This window comes from Raphanus sativus, chromosome 3, assembly GCF_000801105.2.
Source record: "Raphanus sativus cultivar WK10039 chromosome 3, ASM80110v3, whole genome shotgun sequence".
In the NCBI taxonomy this organism is placed as follows: Eukaryota; Viridiplantae; Streptophyta; class Magnoliopsida; order Brassicales; family Brassicaceae; genus Raphanus; species Raphanus sativus.
In genome coordinates, this window is record NC_079513.1 from 27,621,145 (window position 1) to 27,642,401 (window position 21,257).

The window sequence follows — 21,257 nt, forward strand, 5'->3', positions numbered from 1 at the left end:
AATTGATAGATTGGGTTTGGTCCCCGTAACCGATTCTATGTACCGAAATAAAAAAAGGAACTAAAATAAAAGTGGTATGAATGTAATGATTAAGGATACGAGAGCACCAGATCTTGTGGTTCAGATTATGCCGGGCACTGTCTAGTCTTTGCTTTTTTGGCTGCTTCATGTTCTCTGTACACTGTACTATGATTGAATCAATAGTTTGGTCAATCAATATAGATGTATTTATATACTAGATACACTTCTTTGGTTTGCTATACAAATATACAAATATGAATTTGGTTATTATCATATTCCTGAATTTCTCAAGAAGGAAGAGAGATTTAGCAGCTGCAGATGCTATTATGATATGCTGCTCGTTGCAAAGCAGACATGCAACACACACACAAAACAAAAGAAAGAAACAGAGTAAAGTACTTTTGCATAATCAAATCTAGACATATGCATCTTTTCAACTAAACTCAAATCTTTACACCGAAAGGGGAGGCCAATATGTTCCTTGAATATTTGTAGAGAAAGACATTTTGATATAGAAATAGAGAATCATCAAAGATTGGACTCGAATTTTGTGAACGGTTCCAATCTATAAATTGTTTTAAATTCAATCTTGTCGAGTTGGAAACAGAGTCAAGACCGTCTTGCCTCCTGATTCCAAATCATCTGCGTAGTTAGCCACTCGACTATGCAGATGCAACGAGGATGGTCTGATGAGAACAGGTTGCTGATGACTCTGCCTAGCCAAAAACAACGACTGGTCCATCTTCACGGCGGATATTTGCCGGTGGAGGAACTGATGATGCGGGACAAAAGACGGTATGAAATGGTCGGAGCTTTGTCTGACTGCTGTCGGGTGTAAGAAGTGTGCAGGAACAGGCGAGCTCGCAAAGAGATGATCGGACTCACCGACGTTTCCTCTTCCTCCTCCTCCTCCGGACTGCATCCTCTTGAGGTAAAGTCTGTACTTCTGGAGATGGCTAGCGACGTTCTCTCTGGTCAACCCCTCGACGCTCATGAGCTGCATGATGGTTTTGGGAACAGCGTTCTTGATCCCGAGATGCGCCACAGCGTCCACGAAACGCTTGTGCAGCTGCGGCGTCCATACTAAACGCTGCCGTTTCAGAGTCCGAGCTGGTTCGTCTCCCGCGAACTCGGCTTGTGGCGGAGTGGTTTGAGGCAGATGTTGACCTGAACTGCCATTGTTGCGGTGGTTAGAGCTTCGGAGATCGAAGGCCATGGCGAGATGAGGTGTGATTAGTGACACAGATAACGGTATGAGCTCCTCCGGCGACGGAAGCTCTTCTTCCCATTTAGCAGACCAGTTGGAATCTTCCTCTCTCATAACTCAAAATAGAAAGTTTCCGACTATAAATGGCAAGTTATTCAAATGAGATCATCACTTTCTTGCTCAACCCCATAAAGGTGAAGATGAAGATGAACATCGAGAGAGAGAGAGAGAGTTCTTGATTTTGAGGCAAAAGACTTGAAGAGACAACATCAGAAGATTCTTTTTATATATATTTTTTCTCAGTTTTGAGAGTTAAGATCGTTAAATTCGACCGACGCCTACTTTGGCGCGTGGCTTCCACTTGTTTACCATTTTTAGTGTCTTTTCTATTAACTTTCTGCAACTGCTTTGATTCTTGCTTATACTGTATGAAGAACAAACTGCATGAGGAAAGTTTTATTTCATTTACGTTTGGATTTTTCTCTTATAAGGTGCCTGCTGCCTACTGCATTTAAACCTCAAACCTACTAGGCTACTACTGCATTGCTATATCTCAGTTTTGTAACATGGAAAAACATAATTTAGGATGGAACAAATAACCTGAAAATTATCATAAATTTTCGAATATTCAGAACCATTTGATTAGTAATTGTTTTGTTTGTTGATGTATTTTTTCACGCATCCCTATTATCCCTAATGATGAAGAGAGCTTCATGAAATATGATTAGCTAAGAGTTTCTATCTTTATTATATATGCTATTGTGTTCTTAAGAGTCTGGACAACTATAGATTTAGTGAAGGTTTTATACCTAACTTTATTTTGGATCTACATGGCACTAAGAACCCTTAATTATTGGTTGTTATGCGTTTGTTTAACTTAGTGCAAGTGGTGTTTAGGTATGTCAATGTCAAATGTAATTTAATTAACTATAGTCAAGCTAGTTTGGTGGGCAGGACAAACTAGATAGACCCTACGTCTGTTTAAGAAACATAGCATTACATCACTTAAAACGTGTATAATTGCTATTTAGTTATACAGATAATGCAAAAAAATGAGAATGATTAAAAAAAAATGTTTTCATAACATGAAAGCATAACCAATTATGTTCCTCTCAAGATATTCCACATACATTCAATCAAAAAAAAGATATTCCACATACGCATATATTCAATAGGATGAAAGCTTCACGGGAAATATTCATAACAAAAGTTATTGCAAGCTTTTTGACTTGTTAAACCCAAACTTTGGTCGCCTTTGATCTAATTTTAACCTGGTTCTTTTACCTAGCTTCCATAATAGATGTTTTAGAAGGTAAAGAAAAACGTTAATGGAAGATAAATATCCTAGTTCTAAATAAATGAATGAGTCGCTAAAGAGTTTAAGAAGGTTGGACCACGTTATACAATTAGTTTTCTTTTTCTGAAAAAAAAAATCATGTTTATAAATCATGAAGTCGGAATTGATCTTGGGTCCGTGAGGTTTAGACTATTTTGTAGTTTTTATTTATTGAAATCTACGAGATAACTCTCATCTTAGAAAGACTCCAAAAGATAAACACAACACCATTCCAATCCTCCTTTGTCGAACAAAGTGCTGCAACGTACACATCAACATCAAAAACATGTGTATGATGATGATACATAGAGACTAACTATTTTTTTTTTGTTCTGGCTCCATGAAAACGTACCATTTTATATCATATGTATATTTAAGAATTGTGTGAAAACTACATTATATTTCATTCAAAAAAAAAGAAAACTACACTATTAGTTCAACTAAACTACACAAGTGTAACAATACCGAAGCATATAGATTTTTCTTTTTTTTGAAGCATATAGATTTATACAATTTTCATGAACGAAATCTCTCATACAACTATGAATCTGGTTCTGAACTAAACTTGAATCTAATTAGGCCAGCTTTCTCATGCCCCGAAATCGAACCAAGCTCCAGGTTTCGTTCAATCAAAGGGAAAGTTAGTGTGTAAACATGTGACCAAGAAAACAAATCATGTGGAGAGAAATTTGCTAAACCAAAAGTCCAAAGCTATTTTGCTAAATGTAGCATATAACCTGAATATCCATCCAAAGAGAACAAACAAATCAAGATGAACTCAATCAAGATTGGAAGATGATCTCTGTAACAGTGTAACTGTAGTTGGCCCGTTGTCTTTGGGCTTATGTTTTTCAACCCTGATGTGAGAACTGAGAACTTTATTTTTATTTTTGTAATCTGACATTCTTTTGTTTATTAACTTTCGAAAATTTGCAATTTGTTTCTGGTACAACCAGCGTTAAAATTATAAATTAAACACAAACTATATAATTCACTAAGACATCATTCAAAATGCATGTCGATTATTATTTATTTAGACAAAAGTATGAAATCGAAATTATGGCCTTGTAAAGTTTTTTTTTGTTTTTTTTTATATATTTTGGTTATTTTCTTATAATTCTTGACATTTGTCTCACACGTCACAAGGTTATATTTCATTAGAGACTGACTAGTCTGTTTATATTAGTAAAGCACATTCCTTGCCTTTCTTTCTTCTTAATTGACCAACTACCATGAAGTCTTACTCTGAACAGTAGGCCATCTTTAATATAAGGTTGGTAACTACCATATTAAATTTGCAGTCTTCAGAACACACTTTATTCAAGGTCCTTAACTCAACTAACAAATCTCCCTTCCGATACTTCACCTAGATCGCAGATTTATTTTGACATCAAGATTTTGTAAATCTCTCTATTGCTTCCTTTATCTCTAAGCTTTTGATAGCTTATACAAAACTAGATTAAGGCTTTTGCTTAATTCTATGTCTACCTCCTAAAAACTGTAGGAAAAGAATGTCAGAGCTTGTATGTTTTGCTTGTTTTAACAGGAACCTTTTCATCAAGAAAAATATTTATTTTCCTTCTTGGTTTTAGACAATAATAAGATTTGACCACTGGACCAAATACTACCAGATTATAGACAATTAATTCTCTCTTTTTTCTTAGCAACTAACAATAAATTCTCTTCAATGTACTTAAATTATGTATTAAGGGGTTGTTATCCTTTATAATTATAACAACAATATATGGTTTCCATGAATTTCTAAGGTTGAGAAATAATAAATCATTTATTAGTTGAAGAACACCTGACATAAGTAACGGCTAGCTAAGTAGTTGGCGGGTGTGAAGAAGAAGAAGAAGACATACTAACGGTCAATTCCAGTCTGGCAGATTATTTACGAAAATACCCTCAATTTCCTTTCTTCTGTAGATACGCTCCTTTAATTTTCTCTTTTTAATAGTAAAGGCATCTCTCTTATAAAATTACAATAATTGAACCCTCTCTCTTCATCTTCTCCGATTGCAACTTGAATCACTCACTACTCGTAGAGAAGAAAGGGATCGCCTTTCATCAACTCTCTGTGTCGTTATCTCGATTTCGTGACAAAGGTAATTTGATTCCCGATGAAAAATTCATCGTCTTTTTTTAGACTTGGGATGTGATTCTTTGCTTTGTATACGTTCGGATCTCTTCGATTTTCGTATACATCTTACCCCGAATTTAGTTTTAATCGGAAACCCTAGAGTCGATTAAGCTAGATCCCAATTTTACCATTTTTAGGGTTTTCTTTTTGATTCCTCAATCGATGGCTTTCTTCATTCGTTTTCGTATTTATTTTGGTCGGATTTCACTTACATTCAGTGAATTTGTATCTTCCCCTTCTTTTCAAACATCAAAGTTCAAACCTTTTCTTTTTTCTCTCATCGATTTGCTCAGTGGCCTTACTTGGTGCAGGAGATGAATCTATGACTTGATGAAATGTTAATACTGAATGTATAGTAACTTCATTTGTTGAGTAAGCTAAGCATTAACCTTTTTTTTTTTTTTTGTGTGTGTTGTAGTTTTGCCTCAGGGTTGATTGCATTTGAGTCTTGAAAAGGAATTGGCTCGTCTTCCTGTTTATCTGAGCCTGAGGAGAAGAACTTTCTGCGGAGTGTCCTTTTGCACTTATTATTCTCCATGGTAACTCTCTCTCTCTCTGCCTAGAAATAGAATTGTGCTTACTTATGAGACGCCTTTGAAGATTACCTGTTCTGATCTGTCTTCTTTCTTGATGGTTTGTTTTCGGAATGCTCAGGGAAGTAATGAGAATCTACCACCCAATGTTATCAGGCAGCTCGCCAAGGAACTCAAGAGTCTTGACGAGTCTCCTCCAGAAGGCATCAAGGTTGTTGTCAATGACGAGGATTTCTCTCAGATTTGTGCTGACATTGAAGGACCAGGTTCACTCTCATAATCCCCTATCAATATTCCATTGTTGAATTGAGGAGTTACAAAGTAAGATGTTCTTCTTCTTATACCTTGATTGCTTACAGTTGGGACTCCTTATGAGAATGGACTTTTCCGTATGAAGTTAGCACTGTCTCATGATTTTCCACATTCCCCACCTAAAGGTATGCATATCACTTTAGTTGAAGGACCACTAAGATGTTAAGTTTCTTATGATCTCTTGGGTCTGCCTGTCATTGTTAGGCTACTTCATGACAAAGATATTCCATCCCAATATTGCTTCTAATGGAGAGATCTGCGTTAACACGCTTAAGAAAGATTGGAATCCTAGTCTTGGATTAAGACATGTCCTCTCTGTAAGTCTCCTTCACCCTTAATATGTTTTCATTGCTTTGATTAAACTACTTAATAGTAATTCAGAGACTGAGTTCTTTTTTTTTTTGTGTGTTTATACATGTTTAACAGGTTGTGAGGTGCTTACTGATCGAGCCGTTTCCAGAATCTGCATTAAACGAACAGGCTGGGAAGATGCTACTTGAGAACTATGAAGAGTATGCTAGGCATGCTCGGTGAGTCGTCAGCTACTTTGGCTTCATATGTTGTTTGTGGATAAGAAATAAAAATGCTGTTTAAGTTGAAATTCTACTGGACTTCTTGTATGCAGGCTTTACACGGGTATCCATGCTAAACCGAAACCTAAGTTCAAGACAGGAGCTATCTCAGAGTCAACGACGGCTCTAAACGTTGGCCAGACTAACAACGAGACGCCTGGTGCTACTGCTTCTGCAGTACCCTCTTCAGTGGCAGACATCAACAGAGTAACAACAACAACGAGTGGCCAAGACCAACAAGAAGTGGCTAACAATTCTGTAGCAGCAGCAGGTTCTGCGAGTGTGGTCACTACGACACAGAAAAGGGAAGCCGGTTTGGCCAAGGTTCAGGCAGACAAGAAGAAGGTAGACGCCAGAAAGAAGAGCTTGAGGAGACTGTGATGGTGCTACTTTTCAAGAGCTATTATAGGCTTTTATGTAATCAGGATGTCTGGTTATGTTGATTTGTTGGTCTATATAATCACTCTTTTGTAATCGGTTTACAGTAACCGAACCAGGCTTGAGATATTCCTTGGTATAATTTACTGCGACCAATAAACTGGTTATTACTTTTAAATTGTACCAAATCTATGGGTTAACTTTCAAGATTTTTGTCAAAGTATACTCTACAAATAATGAATTATTTCATTGGATACAACAAAAGCCCACTTTTGCTATATTTTTACTAGTTCTAATAAATTTTAGTTAGATATTTTACAATAGTTAAAAAAATGTTTATAGCTTAAATTTTTTAAATACAATGAATATCTTTTAATACAGTAGCAGGAAAGACCAATTTAATTAAATGAATATGATAGAAAAGTTAGACAACAACATATCTTTTAGACAATGTTTGCCAATCCAACCGAATGTTTAATATTTTGGTGTTCTAAGTCTACAGTTTTGATTCTTGTACATGACAATGACACATACATTAAACCTCCAGTCGTTTGTAATTCTTGTTACACAAGTTTCATCAGAATGTTCTTGACAATATAGACAAAGATGATAACACCATTACGAGGTTCTCTTCATTAAAATTACTTGCAGCAAGTCTAGTTGAGATGAGAAGAAAGGTCAAGAGAAACATCATCTCTAGTAGCCAGAGATTTGTCATAGTCATCACTAAGGTCAATATTATCTAAGTTTCGTGCGCGCATAGGAAGCTTCTTTGGACTATCCCGATTAGTGAGCTTGCCTCCCATTTCTGAATCATATCTGACTGATGAACTATATTCTGATTGATACTCTGATGCTATTGTCAAATCATCTTCTTCTGGTACCATTGCTCTGAGATCTAGTTGAGAAGGCGGGATCTTGGCGAAGAACACTTCTTTAACGTTCTTCAGTAACCCTCTCTTGTAAGGATTTTCTTTCTTATCATAACGGTACCGAAAATTCTCATATGTTGTCTACAAAAAAAAAAGAAAACAGACACAACAAAAGAAAGATGTTAAAGGCTAAAGTAAGTAAAGATAACAAGATTTTAAAGTATGTTCCCTATACCTGATTTGTTGACATTAGATAGAAGTGGAAAATGGTTAGTCCACCAACGAACCAGACAGCAACAAATGTATAGACTATAAGAATGACAGAGACTATATCATGAGACATTGTCCTCCATAGTTTCCCAGGCTGTCTGATTAGATTGATCCACGAGAACACAAAGACATATAGGCATAACAATGTTGACGTTGAGATGAAGCAGATGAAGAATGGGTAGTTTCGCTGCAAAAGTTTTCACACCAAGAGAGTTATTTACTCTTTAAACAAATACTTCATCCGTATCACATTTTAGTTGTAGTTTTAGATTTATGTACACAAACATTTAATATTGTATATTTTTAAAATAAAAACATCATTATCTATATTTAATTATATTTCAACCAATACAAAAATAAAATAAAAAATATTTTTAATAAATTTTGTATGAAATTTTAAAGCAATATTTATTTTAAAAATGAAGTTTTGCTCTACAACTAGAATTAAATTGAAACGTAGAGAGTAACCATATATATATATATTCCCTCCGTTCGAATGAGATAGATTTAAAAAAAAATGTTTCACAATTTCTTTTATGTTTTCTATGTAGAAATTGTAGATTTAAAAAAAAAAAAATTGAGTTTATTAAATTGCTATTGGTTGAAAGTTATTGAAACTGATAATAGTAGAAAATAATGCATTTATAATAGGGGGTTTTAATATGCGTGAACACTTTAAGCAAAAAAAAAAATGCGTGAACACAGTAAAAACTAAAAAAATATATATCATTAAGAAACAACCGAGTTAGTATAAAGGATGATCATCAAGAAGTGTAGGGAACTTACACGGGCGATGCATTGTCCGACCCATGGACAATGGTGATCAAAGCGTTGGACACAGTTGTTACATATGGAGCAGTGTGATGCGCGTGGTGGACGGTAGAGCAAGCAAGTATCACAGAACTTGACTTTGATAGTGTAGCCGTTTACAAAAACGTCTTTTGTTTTAGGAACCTTGAGATGAGGAGTTTTGTTGTTGACCCATTCCATAGATTGTGTCAATGAACTCTCTGAACCATCTTCAAGATTCATTGATGTTTTGTTCCTAGGGATGATTCCTGGATCCCTAGCTGATGTCAACAATAGAAACAAAAAGTCCTGCAGATACGGATGCAAAGATAATCAGCTTTTAAGGAAGGAAGATGATTGAACAAAGTTGAAGAGAAAGGAGTTTAAACCAAGAGGGTGAGGATAAATCCTGAAGTCAGAACGGTGTAGTTGAAGAAAGGGTCGCCTCTTCGGATCCAGACGAGCATCCTTATGCAGAATGTAAGGGCAGGAGCTCCAATCAAGAAGGAGGTTAGGAACAGAGATGATACATCAGGACCAAAGATTAGCCTCCCACCACAGAAAAATCTCTGATGCAACAAAAGCAAAACTAAATATCAAATTCATATGATCTTGGCATTATAAGAATATTTATGAATCCAACATCTTAATAGGTTGGAGGTAAAATAAGAACATTTAGAATAAAGGGAATAAAGAATATAAATTATTACGTTGTTACCCTTCCAGGCTTTGTACAATCTGATCTCAGGAATGCGTTTTGAAGTTGAAGCTGTCATGAGATCACCAGAGGGAAGACAATGAACCTGACTACTCTTCTTCTTGCTCATTATCTCCCTCTGCATATTCTGTTTACCCCTTGTCTCACAAACCCACACATGAAGCCTATTTTCAAAATGAAAAATTTTCTACAAGATTCTAAAATTTGAACTGCGTTTTCATAAATTTTCTATTTTTATTTGGTATTAACCAAATTAAAGGGAAGAAAGTAATGGGTTTTGGGGATTTCTCTATCTTGTTATTTAGTTACCTCTCTCTTTTTCTTTTGTTCTTTCCTTAATAATCCTTTACAGACCAATCCTCTGCAGTTTTGTCTTTGTTTCTCTCTCTCTCTCTAACAAGTTTTGTAGTCCTCTAATAGTTTCCAAGATTCTCGGTAATTTTTCAAGTGAAAATAAATTTAGGATGAAACAATAATAGATAAAAAACGAGGAAGTGCTGGAAGGATAGAACTTTATTTTGATGGCTCCTCTAGAAGCAAAAGCTCATCAAATGAGAACATTGACAGATTCTACAATTATCATTTACTCGTAGAATTACTATTATTACAAATAACAATCATGAAACTTGGGTGTCAACAAACTGAGAGTAGTTATTATGGTTACTCGAGAACAAAATGTAAAAGTAGAAAGCGAAATATAGAGTATAGAGAAGTCGATAAGATAGGCAAAGCAAACTAGTCGAGAAAGAAACAATAATAATGTATGTATGTATAGTAGTGTCTTCTTAGAATAAAGCCGATAAAAAATACTAGCAAAATGCCAGAATATTAAGATTTAATCCACAGTATATAGAAGCAATAAACCAGAAAGAAATGACAGAGCCTTCTCATACGACTTGGTAATCATGTGCAGTCAGCTGGGTCCTCTGAACAAACCTTGGAGTCGCATCACCATCGCCTCTCAGAGGAATCATTCCCTTCACCTGCACCACCATCATGAACACGCCTCTCATTTTCTATGTAATAATCCAACATAAATGAGCCTTTTTCATGTCTTAATTCTCAAGAGTATCATACCTTCAAGCCACTGTATGTACTGGTGGCTGCAAACTGAACAGAGATGGGGAAGAACACCGATGAATCAACTGGTGGCACTACAAACTCCATCGACCCACTGCACATGGTTTTTTTTCATGTATCATACACATATACATTGACAAATAAAAGCTGTACTACATATAACAGATGTTATCATCATTTATTTACCTGCGGTTGGAGTTGTCTATAATAAGTATAGACCAATCCAGAACAGAATTTCTTGAGTCGTACCTGATATTATTCACCAAAGTTATGTTGATCAACAGAGAAAGGTTAAAGTATTAATTAATTCTCAAACCTCCAGTCCCCATCACATTGCTTAACGATTGGTGCATCTCTCAGAGCAGGAAGAGGTACGGAGATGATAACATTGGTTAGATCAAACACGGGCGCGGCTTCGTATTCGATGCTCACATATGTCTCGTTTCCAGAGACTGAAGGCCAGCAGTTGACTGCACCAGAACAAAACGATTTGCATGAAACATATTTAACATGTAAAAACCTGTCAAAGCTAATCTCCAAAAAGCCTTACTTGTTAGTGGCACCATCGACTCCTCTGCTCTTTGCATTCTCCACCTCAGAAGACCAACACCACCTCCACCTTGACCAGTGGGGAATGGCTGATCAGGTCTCTTCAGCCCAAGAATACTCTCGCTATTAAAGAGTTCCCTGTTGATGTTGGGATGCGTATTGAAACGAATTTCAGGGTTTCCACCAGTTTCAATCTGAAAACAAAGTAAAAGATAGAATGTCTCATAAGAAAGATTTAGAGAACACTGTAAAGGCCTTGGAAGGTGGATTACCTGAACTTGGACAAACCCATCTTCTTGGTTAAGAATCTGAAGCGAGAGGGTTCCCTGCATATCAAAGTTACTGATTCCACCGTCGCGTCTCATTGCGACACTGAGCTTCTCCTCGACAGTTAATGTGAAAGGATCAGTTGGAGGTTGGACAGCTGCTCTAGTTTGGCCAGTAGGCTTAACATCTTCAATGATGTCTTCACCTTCGGCTTTAAGGGACTCCATTAACTGGTTCCTTCCCGACTTGCCAAGTTTCATTCCAGAACTCTTAGGAGGAGCAGTGAAGGAAGACCGTGATCGATCTGTGAGATTAAGAACAGTTAAAAAGATGATTGTTTGAAGTAAACCAGGAAATAGAGGCGCTGAACACACCACACTAACCTTTCGCCTTGGTAGTGAGCGGATCAAAATCTGACATCATGCCAAACCCAGCACCACTTCCATAACCACTGCCACCACCTTGAGATATGTTCAAGTCACTGAAACTATTGTCAAGTTTTCCAGATCCCATTGAACCCATAGACGAAAGTCCTCCCTTATCACCTCTAGTCTTTTCAATCTGGGAATTGCGTATGAAATATTAATAGGAGTTAACAAAAATATAACACAAGAAACAGGGTGATCTCCTGTGATGTACCTTGCTTTTGTCAATCTCATTAGCCTTACGCTTCATCACGTCTTTAGTGTCATTGATCTTGCTCTGCATCAACAGTTTATGAAGCTTCTCCTCATGACTTTCCATTTCACAGTACTGCTTCACCTGGGCAACCGTCACGTTTTCCTTGTGCCCGAGAGATATGACTTCATCAAAAGCATGTATCAGGTCAAAGTTACCCCTGCCAATCCCGTCTTCATCTAAAGACATGCAATACTCAGGTACCTAGAAACAGTCAAATGAACAAAAGGCATGCCCAGACTTCGTCAGTTACGTAGCATAAGTGCCAGTCTCTCACTTAATTGGAAACCAAAGTTGAGGAAAACAATAGTAGGCACACATTCAGTAATACACATGCAGACTCAAGGAACATATAAAAGAAGAAAGAAAGCATACAAGTTTGGAGAGCAGCCTGAGGGTGTCGAGATCTTGAAGAATGTTACTCTGCTTAGTAGTGACAAGAAGCAGGAAGAGAGCTTCAATAGGCTGATATACATACCGCACAGTCTCCGTCTCGAAATAGGTATGCTGCTTGTCCATGCCAACCAGTTTAGGAAAATCTCCAAGCAGACCTTCAATTACAATACGGGACATGTCCACATATTGTCTAGACACAAGCACTGTAAAAAAAAAACAAAAATTAATGAAAAAGATACTTTAATTATATATAAATTAACTGTGGAATCATTCATTCATTCACCTTTTCCAGACTTGGTCACAATGGATGCATTAGTCACGACCTAAGATAAACCACCACAGGTTACAACTTCAGCATGGTGCCATTAAAACTTAACAACAAACAAATGTGCATTCACAAACAAATCATGAAAATAGAACTCTCTTTACCATTTTGATTTGATTTGATTTTCAGGTTCCAGCAATACCAGCAGCTATAAGAAACGGCAACGTGAATCTGAAAATACAACCACGAAATCAAACAGAGCAAACGAGATCATAAATCGCGTAACAGTGAAGACATCTATAACAAACGAAACACACTATAATAGACTCAACTAACGTAAACGAATTCGTCAGAATAATGCAGAACTAACGGATCGGATCTAAGAGCGTTAAAAGGCACATAATCTCGAAACGTAACTGTATAAGCATGATCAGAGACGAAGAGCGAGAGAGAGAGAGAAGAAGACGTTACCAGAGAGACTGATCAAACGCGATGAGTCGCCAATTCGCAAGGAGCTCGCTAAGTAATAAAACAGAAAAGAAGAAAGGAGTTGCGATTAAATAGTGTGGGCCTGCTTTATTTTTATTGGGCTTTTAAAGCCCATCAGGAGGTTAGGTTTAATCCGCTTAACCGATATTCGGTTTAGTTCGGTTGACATTGATTGTATGTAGCAATTAATCCATCCACCTTTTGAAAAGTCAATTTCATATCTAGGGTTTTTAATTCGATTCGGAGGTCAGCTAATATCCGGCGAGTGACTGATAATAAGGTTACTATCTCTGTCTCTTTTCTCACTTACAACTTTGCTCATTTGATCTGTCGCCTATTGACCCAGCTCAGGATGTTGAATCCTGATTATTTTTAGTGAAACTTAATCAGTGCTTATGTTCTTACTTCTTAGTATGATCAGTGATATGCTTTCTGAATCAATGAGATTGTTATAGTCATGTAAGAGATCTAGAAAGAGAACTAGTTCAAGGGTTTGTTTTGTTTAGTAATAAAGTTATATACTTTATGCTCTAGGATTGGTTGTATGGATGATTACGCCAAGTTCTGCTCCTTATAACTCCTGATTATGTAGATTCTAATCTTCTCTTTACTTTCACCAAAAAGTGTCCATGGCAGCTTTGCAAATGTCTCGTGAATGGATCGGTATTCAGCAATTCCCACCTGCGACTCAATCTAAGTTGCTCGAGATCCTTGACAAGTTCAAACAAGAGGTTTCCTTTCTTTATTTTCTTAGCTTCATCTGCTTTCTTTCTTTGTGTTTAATGTTTATCTCTGGTGTAGGATGTGAGCTCGCTAACAGTACTTGTGATGGGGAAAGGCGGTGTTGGGAAGTCTTCAACTGTTAATTCAGTTATAGGCGAGAGAGCTGCTGCTGTCAGTACTTTCCAGGTACCATGTTTAATCCTCTTCTCCTCATCGCTTTCTTCATTGACTATTTGATTATATATATTTTTTCTTTTGATATATAGTCTGAAGGACTGAGACCTACATTGGTCTCTCGCTCAAGGTCGGGTTTTACATTAAACGTCATCGACACTCCTGGTCTGATTGAAGGAGGTTATGTTAATGATCAAGCCGTCAACCTTATCAAAGGGTATGTATGTATGTATGTTGACTCTCTCTCTTCTTCTCCTAATTTGTTTATTCAAACATTAGTAATTTTGATGGGTTTTTTAAACAGGTTTCTCCTGAACAAGACTATAGATGTGCTACTATACGTGGACCGTTTGGATGTGTACCGGGTGGATGACTTGGATAGGCAGGTGGTGACGGCTATAACAGATGCATTTGGTAAAGAGATATGGAAGAAGTCTGCTCTCGTCCTCAGTCATGCTCAGTTCTCTCCACCGGACGGATTGAATTATGATCTCTTTGTCTCCAGAAGATCTGATGCTCTTCTGAAACTGATCCGTGCCGCCGCTCAAGTAAAGAAACAGGATATGCAGGTATTTGACGAACTCCTCTTAGTTTGTTTGACAGTAGTTTATGTTAATAGAGATTATACTAACCTCTTAAAATCTTGTGTTGTAGGGTTCATTGTTTCCTGTCATACGTGTTGAGAACAGTGGAAGGTGTAATAAGAATGAAAGCGACGAAAAGGTTCAGTTGATTTGTTTTCTTTCTTGCATCTTTTGTAGTTGAGCCTATTTAGTGATTGGTTTCTTCCAAAACTGTGACAGATTCTTCCAGACGGAACTAGTTGGATTCCCAATCTGTTCAAGACAATCACAGAGATCTCCTTTAACGGCAGCGAGTCGATACACGTAGACAAGAAACTGGTGGAAGGGCCAAACCCAAACGAGAGAGGAAAACGACTGATTCCATTGATCTTTGCATTCCAAGTAAGTCTCTGAACCATTTCAGTAACAAGTCAGTTTCAAGCTGTAGTTGCTCCGAGTAAACTGTCTAGTGTAGATAGTTACTTGAGGGAACCTTGCATCATGTTTCATGAATCATGTTTCGATGGTTTGAATTGCAGTACCTTTTATTGATGAAGCCATTGGTTAGATTAATCAAGTCTGATGTCTCTAGAGAGAGTAAACCGGCGTGGGAGATTCGAGACTCCGGTTCAGCAAGTCGAAGGGCTTAAACTCGGGTTTTGGCTTTGTTTTGTCTTTGAGAAATTTCTGTAGCGTGAAGCTTATTATGTCTTAAGAGTTGTTTTGTACTATTAACTCTACAAAGGATACAAAGAAGGTGGGGTTAATGCCATAATTAAGAAGACATCTTAACCAATTGATTACGGTTTACGGCCATTAACGGTATAATTAACCGCTGATCTACCGGTTCTAATCTTTTTGGTTTGATAAATAAAATAATTTTTTTGCATCCACCGGTTTGGTTTGTTTAGGTGATTTTGCCTCCCCTGTTCCGTGAAGTGTTTAACTTTGCAAAAAATGGAAGGTAAGATATAAGAAATCAATAAAACTAATTAAAGAATCCCCATTGATTTTGTTAATCCATAAAAACACATCTCACCTGTCTTGTAGTAAAGATATGATAATTAACATCATCTTGGTGGCCCAGTGGTAAGCGCCAAAGAGGAAGCGCCCTGGGTTCGACATGCGGTGGCCACCGGGGCTAGCGTTAAATCGCAAGAATACGTGGGTTGTCGTCGGCCTCGTGGGATTAGTCTGGGCGAAGCCTGGGACCCCCACGGTTATCAAAAAAAAAAAAAAAAAAAAAAAAAAAAAAAAAAAAAAAAAAAAAAAAAAAAAAAAAAAAAAAAAAAATCATCTTCAAAGAATATCGCACCAACTTGGTTTTGATCGTGCAGAATATACACCGATGCATGAAATGTCATAATCAATTAAATCAAATCTATTCTAATCTGCCGATTAGTTTACCAGAGAGAGTTCATTTGTGTTTATTGTAAGACCAAAACTGTATTTAATTAAACTAAAGTAGAATTGCTTTCTCGAAAAAGAATAAACCAAATTAACTGGAGAGCTTTAGGCTCTTGATATATATACAATTCATACGTAAATGCATATTGCACTAAAGAACGTTACTTTATAATTGAAGTAATCAAAGTTCGGTCAAAGGACGCATCATAAGGTAACATTTGTATAATGTAACCTTGGTTTATACACCATCTAAGAGATTGTAAAGTTGAGATGAAAAAAGGAAGATGAGGATTTATTAATCAAAAGAAAAGAAACAAGGGGTATATAAGTATCAAGGAAAGGGAACAGTGTTCTTGATTTCAGACTTTTTCAGAATATATTCATTCAAATAGTTTAAAAAATTCTTTCTTATCTTTGCTTCTTGACCTGATAAAGACCTCTTTCGTTTTATATAAAAAAAAAGGAGAAAAAACGGATTGAACACCCAAGCATTTGCATAAAACAAAATAAATTTAATGATAAGAAATGTCATCTTTTGCAGCTGAACTCTTCCTTCTGCTATAGTTTCTTTTTAATTCTTTTGTGTTCCATTGGAGACCAAACCTGAAGAAGAAATCTCCAAAGCAAATCTCCTTTAATCTCTGCAAAATAAACATGTCGGATCCACTCTATATATTTAATAAAAGTATGTCACTCTGTATCTAAATATATATATGTTTGTGTTTGTCTATGTGTAGCTTCACATTTTTTGTTGTCTTTCTCTCATATTTTGCAGATATTTTTTTGGACTTTGTTTTGATTTTTGCAGAGTCTCAATCCGAGATAGTAGCTGAATCTTTGTTATCTTCAAGCAATCTCAGATCTTCAATGCCTGCTCAGCAACTCCAGTCCTTGAGGTATGTTCAGTAGTTAAAGATTCCTTTTGTTATATCCCTAAAAAACAGAGCTCCTCTGTTTTCATTTTCTAAATGTTTTTGTCTTGTGATTATTTGAAGAGTCTTTGTGGCTACATGGAACGTGGGAGGAAAGTCTCCTCACTCTGGTCTTGATCTTGATTCCTTGCTTCACGTCCACAGCGAGTTCGATATATACGTTTTAGGGTAACTTGTTTTTCTTGATTATTTTCTGATTATTGTATAGTTCTATGTCTTGAGTTGTCTTTTTCATTAGTTTTCAGGAGATTGTTCCATTGAATGCTGGAAACGTCCTTGTGCTTGGAGACAACGAGCCTGCTGCTAAATGGTTATCTATGATCAACCAGTCCTTGAACAAATCCTCATCATCATCCTCTGGTGCAAGATTTGTCCCAAAACCACCATCTTTTGGCGCTGGGTCTATGTTCTTTGTGAAACCTTCTTTGAAGAAGATCAGTGAGAACTTCAGAACTGGGTGCAGGAGAAAGCTGAAGATATGTAACTGCAACTCCTTCTCTGAAGAGATTTCGAGAAAGTACGGGAGAGAATCTTGCTTCAGATGTCCAGAGTCTCTTGTTAACCAAACTGAGTTATTCTCTGATGACGATGAAGAAGAAGAAGAAGATGATGATGAGGATGATGATGATGACGAGGATGAGGTAGGAGTAAAGGTTGCTTCTGTTGTAAGCAACCAGATGATGATGAAGTATGGTCTAGTGGCATCAAAACAAATGGTGGGAATATTCTTGACTGTGTGGATGAGAAAGGAACTTATTCAACATGTGACTCATCTCAGAATCTCTTGCGTCAGCCGTGGAATCATGGGTTGCTTGGGGAACAAGGTACAGTACTTTACTATTCTCATACTTAACCTAAAAAAAAACATGTTCCTGATGTTCTCTTCTTCACCATCATAGGGATGCATAGCTGTGAGTTTGCAGCTCTACAAGACGAGCTTCTGCTTCATTTGCAGCCATCTAGCTTCTGGCGAGAGAGAAGGAGACGAACGTCGTAGAAACTCTGATGTTATTGAGATTTTGAAGAACACAAGTTTCCCTAGAATCTGTAGAACGCCCTTCACTCGTGTCCCTCATCGAATCACTAAACATGAGTAAGAACTAAGAACAATGATCATCTTCTTCTTCTATGTACCGTCTTCGGTTTATCTTATGGTGTTCTTGTCTCAGTCGAGTCATCTGGCTTGGAGATTTGAACTACAGAATAGCTTTAAGTTACTCAGAAACAAAGTCCCTCTTGGATAAAAACGCTTGGGACACTCTTCTCAACAAAGATCAGGTTTCCTTTTACGGTTCCTTCACACACAAGAAACCAACTTCTAGGTTAATTACTAATCAAGAACCGGTTTTAAATATTTACAGCTCAAGATTGAAAGAGACGCAGGGAGAGTCTTCAAAGGATGGCACGAAGGCAAAATATTCTTTGCACCGACTTATAAGTACTCTTATAACTCAGATGCTTACGCTGGAGACAGTGCCAAAGAGAAGAAGAACAAGAGAAGAACTCCTGCATGGTATAATCTTAACCGGATACATTCTATTTTGATTTTGATTGGTTTGGTTTCGGTTAATGAATGTTGTCTCTGTTTTCCTAGGTGTGACAGGATTCTTTGGCACGGTGATGGAATACGGCAGCTCTCCTATGTTCGCGGCGAGTCGCGTTTCTCCGATCACCGGCCAGTATGCGCCGTGTTTGTTGTCAACGTTGAGGATTGCGAGGGTAGAACTGGAGCTAGGAGACAATAGTTTACACCAACTGTTGAAAGATATCTTGGTAGATACTTAAAGCCCCCATTCTAAATGTTATTAAGACATTAGCTTATTTATCTATATAATGTGTTGTGAAAGAGGTAGAAAATAGTTTCCTTAATATATCGACCGACTAAACCAAAAATCGGCAACTCTTTATCAGCAATGTAAAAAAAACAATAAAGTTTCAGCTGTTTAATTGGTGTAACAGATTTGCAAACTAAGAAATGTTGTATACATGAATTATATCTTAAACCATTGTTAGAGGTGGGTTCACTAACTCCACCTCCGGTTCGAAAAACTGGTCTAGTATTTAGGACCGAAAGAAGACAATGAATTCACAAAGGTTTAAGGCTCATCCATGAGTTCAAGAGATGGTCTCCGCGGAAGTTAAAGCATTAAAGACATTTATAAATGTTTTTGATATCCTCCAGAGATCACGTTGCTATTGTGATTTACATAGGACACATTTATAAAGAAATAGCAAAGACAAGAAGAATTGGACATGAATTCTTCTATTGTTTTTTTTTTAACACAAAATTCTTCTATAGTTATTTTATACTTTCAATGCCTTTGTACTTTTTTTGTTTAGATATCTTATTGTATCGTTCTCATCTTTGCATTTTGTTATATTTTTAATCAGTTACACCTTTTTCATACGAAATCATAAATCTTTATTTTTTTTCTTATATTCCTTATCAAAATGTTAAATCTATTTGAGTGGATTTTGAGATCCATCAAACATAATATTCACTATATATATTAGTATGATAAAATATTTAGTGTTTTTAGGCTATTATAAAACCATATTCCATAATCTGATTATGTATTCTCTTGTGTTCCGAAAGTTCCTACCGTCTGCATAATATTTTAAGATTATGACAGTTTGACCTCTTAAAATTAATTATTCTCTTTTGGAGTTGTAATTTGACTATTCACGTGTTTTTGACTAGAAGTCAATTCTTAAGAGTACAGTTAATTTGGCCTAACTTGTATAAGTGTAACAAACAAAGTGCTGATTTAAGATTTCAAAAACTTTAAACACGTCTTTCCTTCGTCCTGAAGCTCCGCATCATCTCACATGTAAGTTCATTTTAACTTCATTCTAATTAATCAGTACGTATTTGCTTTATGAATTATAGCATTGCTGCTTTGTTCTAACTTTGTTGGTTTATATGTAAGAGAATTTTGATATTTATATTCTCGCAATGATGATTTTCTTTTCCTACTGTGTTTGTGATGCAGCGCATCCTTGGATTGCAGGCCTCTGTTTTGGTCCATTAAAACAGAGTCTAAGAGTGTTTTCTTTTAAGTGGGCTTTGGTGTTGTTTTCGGTTATTCCTTTTACAGTTTAGATAATCATGAGTTAGAAGATAATGATAGGAGATAATGATAGGATCGGTAGAAAGATTTAGTTGTTACGCTTGTATATAACAACATTAGCGTGGATTGTAAAAGACACCTTATTATTGAATTTTACAGAGCTTTGAAGCTTTCTCTTTGCTTGTTCTTCGGCATTCATAGTTTGAATCAACGAAAAACAGGAACCAAATCGACATTCGGGTATTCTTCGACTAAACGAATTCGTTTTGATAACTTACGCTGCGCCAGTTTGGTATCAGAGCAAGTTCTATCCGACCTAAATTTTTTCTTTTCCATCACGTTTCAGAAGAAGATCAATGGCTCCTCGTCGTCAACCACAAGCAGCTGAGTTTCCATTGAACGAATGGGAAGAACTTCGTCGTACGTTGGTGACAATGCAGGAAAACATTCAAGCAACGATCCAGAATTCGTTGCGAGATCTCACGGAAGCAGTTCATATGCAATTTGATGCAGTTTAAAGGCACCATACTCATGATGCGTCGTGTTTGCTTAGCACCTATGCGCCAAGATGACCATCCATGGCTGAGGAGCAACATTTTTGCTTCGACTTGCACTATCAAAGGAAAGATCTGCAGATTTGTGATTGACTCAGGGAGTTGCCGCAATGTTATTTCAGAGGATGCAGTCACCAAGTTGGGTCTACGACGTTCGGATCATCCGGCTCCATATAAGCTAGTGTGGTTGAAAGAAGGGACTGAAATCCGTATTGTGCACCGTGTCTTAGTTTCTTTCTCTATTGGGGACTATTACAAAGACAAGATTTATTGTGATGTGGTGCCAATGGATGTCTGCCATTTACTGTTGGGTCGTCCGTGGCAATTTGATCGTGACGTCTCGCATAATGGACGCACGAACGTACACAGCTTCTTCTTTGAGGACCGCAAAATCGTTCTGTTACCAAGCCAAGACCTTCCTCCTTTACCGGCGCTTAACCAACAACACATCCCGTCGCACCTACGCGAAGGAACAGGCTCAAGTAACACAGTCTTGCTCTGCTCTTTTGCTACCTTTACGGCAGAGCTACAAGAGGAGAAGTTTGCTGTTGCGCTTATTGCGAAACCCTCATCGACAACGGATCAGACTGCTGTTGATCCAGCGATCATCTCCCTACTAGAAGACTTCGTAGATGTCTTCCCTCCAGAGCTTCCATTGGGTTTGCCACCATTGCGTGATATACAACATCATATTGATCTTGTTCCTGGTGCTTCTCTGCCCAATCGTCCACACTATCGCATGAGTCCGCAGGAGCACGAGGAGTTGCGCAAGCAAGTAGAGGAATTGCTCGCGAAGGGACACGTCCGCGAGAGCTTGAGCCCATGTGCAGTCCCTGCACTATTGATACCCAAGAAAGATGGCTCGTGGCGTATGTGCGTTGACAGTCGAGCGATCAACAAGATCACAGTCCGTTACAGATTTCCGATTCCTAGACTGGACGATTTGTTAGACCAGATC

At 37.2% G+C, this 21,257-nt stretch overlaps 6 protein-coding genes across 8 annotated transcripts; 3 read left to right on the forward strand and 3 right to left on the reverse strand.

The window, feature by feature from the left end:
- Positions 1–329: 329 nt before the first annotated feature.
- Positions 330–1,625, reverse strand: LOC108846069 (transcription factor MYBC1-like). Its single transcript, XM_018619277.2, has one exon. The coding sequence runs from the start codon at positions 1,340–1,342 to the stop codon at positions 605–607; it is 738 nt and encodes a 245-aa protein (XP_018474779.1). The 5' UTR covers positions 1,343–1,625; the 3' UTR covers positions 330–604.
- Positions 1,626–4,512: 2,887 nt separating this feature from the next.
- On the forward strand, positions 4,513–6,680 carry LOC108844134 (ubiquitin-conjugating enzyme E2 22). Its single transcript, XM_018617348.2, has 7 exons — positions 4,513–4,672; positions 5,126–5,246; positions 5,362–5,506; positions 5,600–5,677; positions 5,757–5,869; positions 5,979–6,082; positions 6,178–6,680. The coding sequence occupies exons 2-7, from the start codon at positions 5,244–5,246 to the stop codon at positions 6,503–6,505; spliced, it is 771 nt and encodes a 256-aa protein (XP_018472850.1). The 5' UTR covers positions 4,513–4,672; positions 5,126–5,243; the 3' UTR covers positions 6,506–6,680.
- A 135-nt stretch (positions 6,681–6,815) lies between these two features.
- On the reverse strand, positions 6,816–9,435 carry LOC108846651 (probable protein S-acyltransferase 3). 2 transcript variants are annotated; one of them, XM_018619860.2, is made up of 5 exons: positions 9,144–9,435; positions 8,823–9,002; positions 8,431–8,742; positions 7,610–7,831; positions 6,816–7,515 (listed from the first exon to the last, which is right to left on the reverse strand). In XM_018619860.2, the coding sequence occupies exons 1-5, from the start codon at positions 9,273–9,275 to the stop codon at positions 7,159–7,161; spliced, it is 1,203 nt and encodes a 400-aa protein (XP_018475362.1). In that variant the 5' UTR covers positions 9,276–9,435; the 3' UTR covers positions 6,816–7,158. The 2 variants fall into 2 exon arrangements, with proteins under 2 accessions (XP_018475362.1, XP_056861507.1); XM_057005527.1 differs by having other exon boundaries at positions 9,152–9,288.
- Positions 9,436–9,868: 433 nt separating this feature from the next.
- Positions 9,869–12,926, reverse strand: LOC108844177 (coatomer subunit delta). The gene is made up of 12 exons (XM_018617394.2): positions 12,858–12,926; positions 12,551–12,617; positions 12,405–12,444; positions 12,101–12,324; positions 11,687–11,929; positions 11,431–11,608; positions 11,053–11,351; positions 10,782–10,974; positions 10,548–10,701; positions 10,418–10,480; positions 10,229–10,325; positions 9,869–10,134 (listed from the first exon to the last, which is right to left on the reverse strand). The coding sequence occupies exons 2-12, from the start codon at positions 12,551–12,553 to the stop codon at positions 10,039–10,041; spliced, it is 1,590 nt and encodes a 529-aa protein (XP_018472896.1). The 5' UTR covers positions 12,554–12,617; positions 12,858–12,926; the 3' UTR covers positions 9,869–10,038.
- Positions 12,927–13,070: 144 nt separating this feature from the next.
- On the forward strand, positions 13,071–15,131 carry LOC108844111 (translocase of chloroplast 34, chloroplastic). 2 transcript variants are annotated; one of them, XM_018617325.2, is made up of 8 exons: positions 13,071–13,155; positions 13,500–13,606; positions 13,677–13,784; positions 13,865–13,989; positions 14,077–14,341; positions 14,427–14,495; positions 14,576–14,737; positions 14,875–15,131. In XM_018617325.2, exons 2-8 carry the CDS (start codon positions 13,505–13,507, stop codon positions 14,983–14,985), a joined length of 942 nt encoding a protein of 313 aa, XP_018472827.1. In that variant the 5' UTR covers positions 13,071–13,155; positions 13,500–13,504; the 3' UTR covers positions 14,986–15,131. The 2 variants fall into 2 exon arrangements, with proteins under 2 accessions (XP_018472827.1, XP_018472828.1); XM_018617326.2 differs by lacking the exon at positions 13,071–13,155 and adding an exon at positions 13,162–13,334.
- Positions 15,132–16,195: 1,064 nt separating this feature from the next.
- LOC108844886 (type I inositol polyphosphate 5-phosphatase 10) lies at positions 16,196–18,630 on the forward strand. Its single transcript, XM_018618171.2, has 8 exons — positions 16,196–16,427; positions 16,551–16,638; positions 16,738–16,842; positions 16,913–17,498; positions 17,574–17,767; positions 17,844–17,952; positions 18,036–18,187; positions 18,269–18,630. Exons 1-8 carry the CDS (start codon positions 16,397–16,399, stop codon positions 18,417–18,419), a joined length of 1,416 nt encoding a protein of 471 aa, XP_018473673.1. The 5' UTR covers positions 16,196–16,396; the 3' UTR covers positions 18,420–18,630.
- Positions 18,631–21,257: the final 2,627 nt, after the last annotated feature.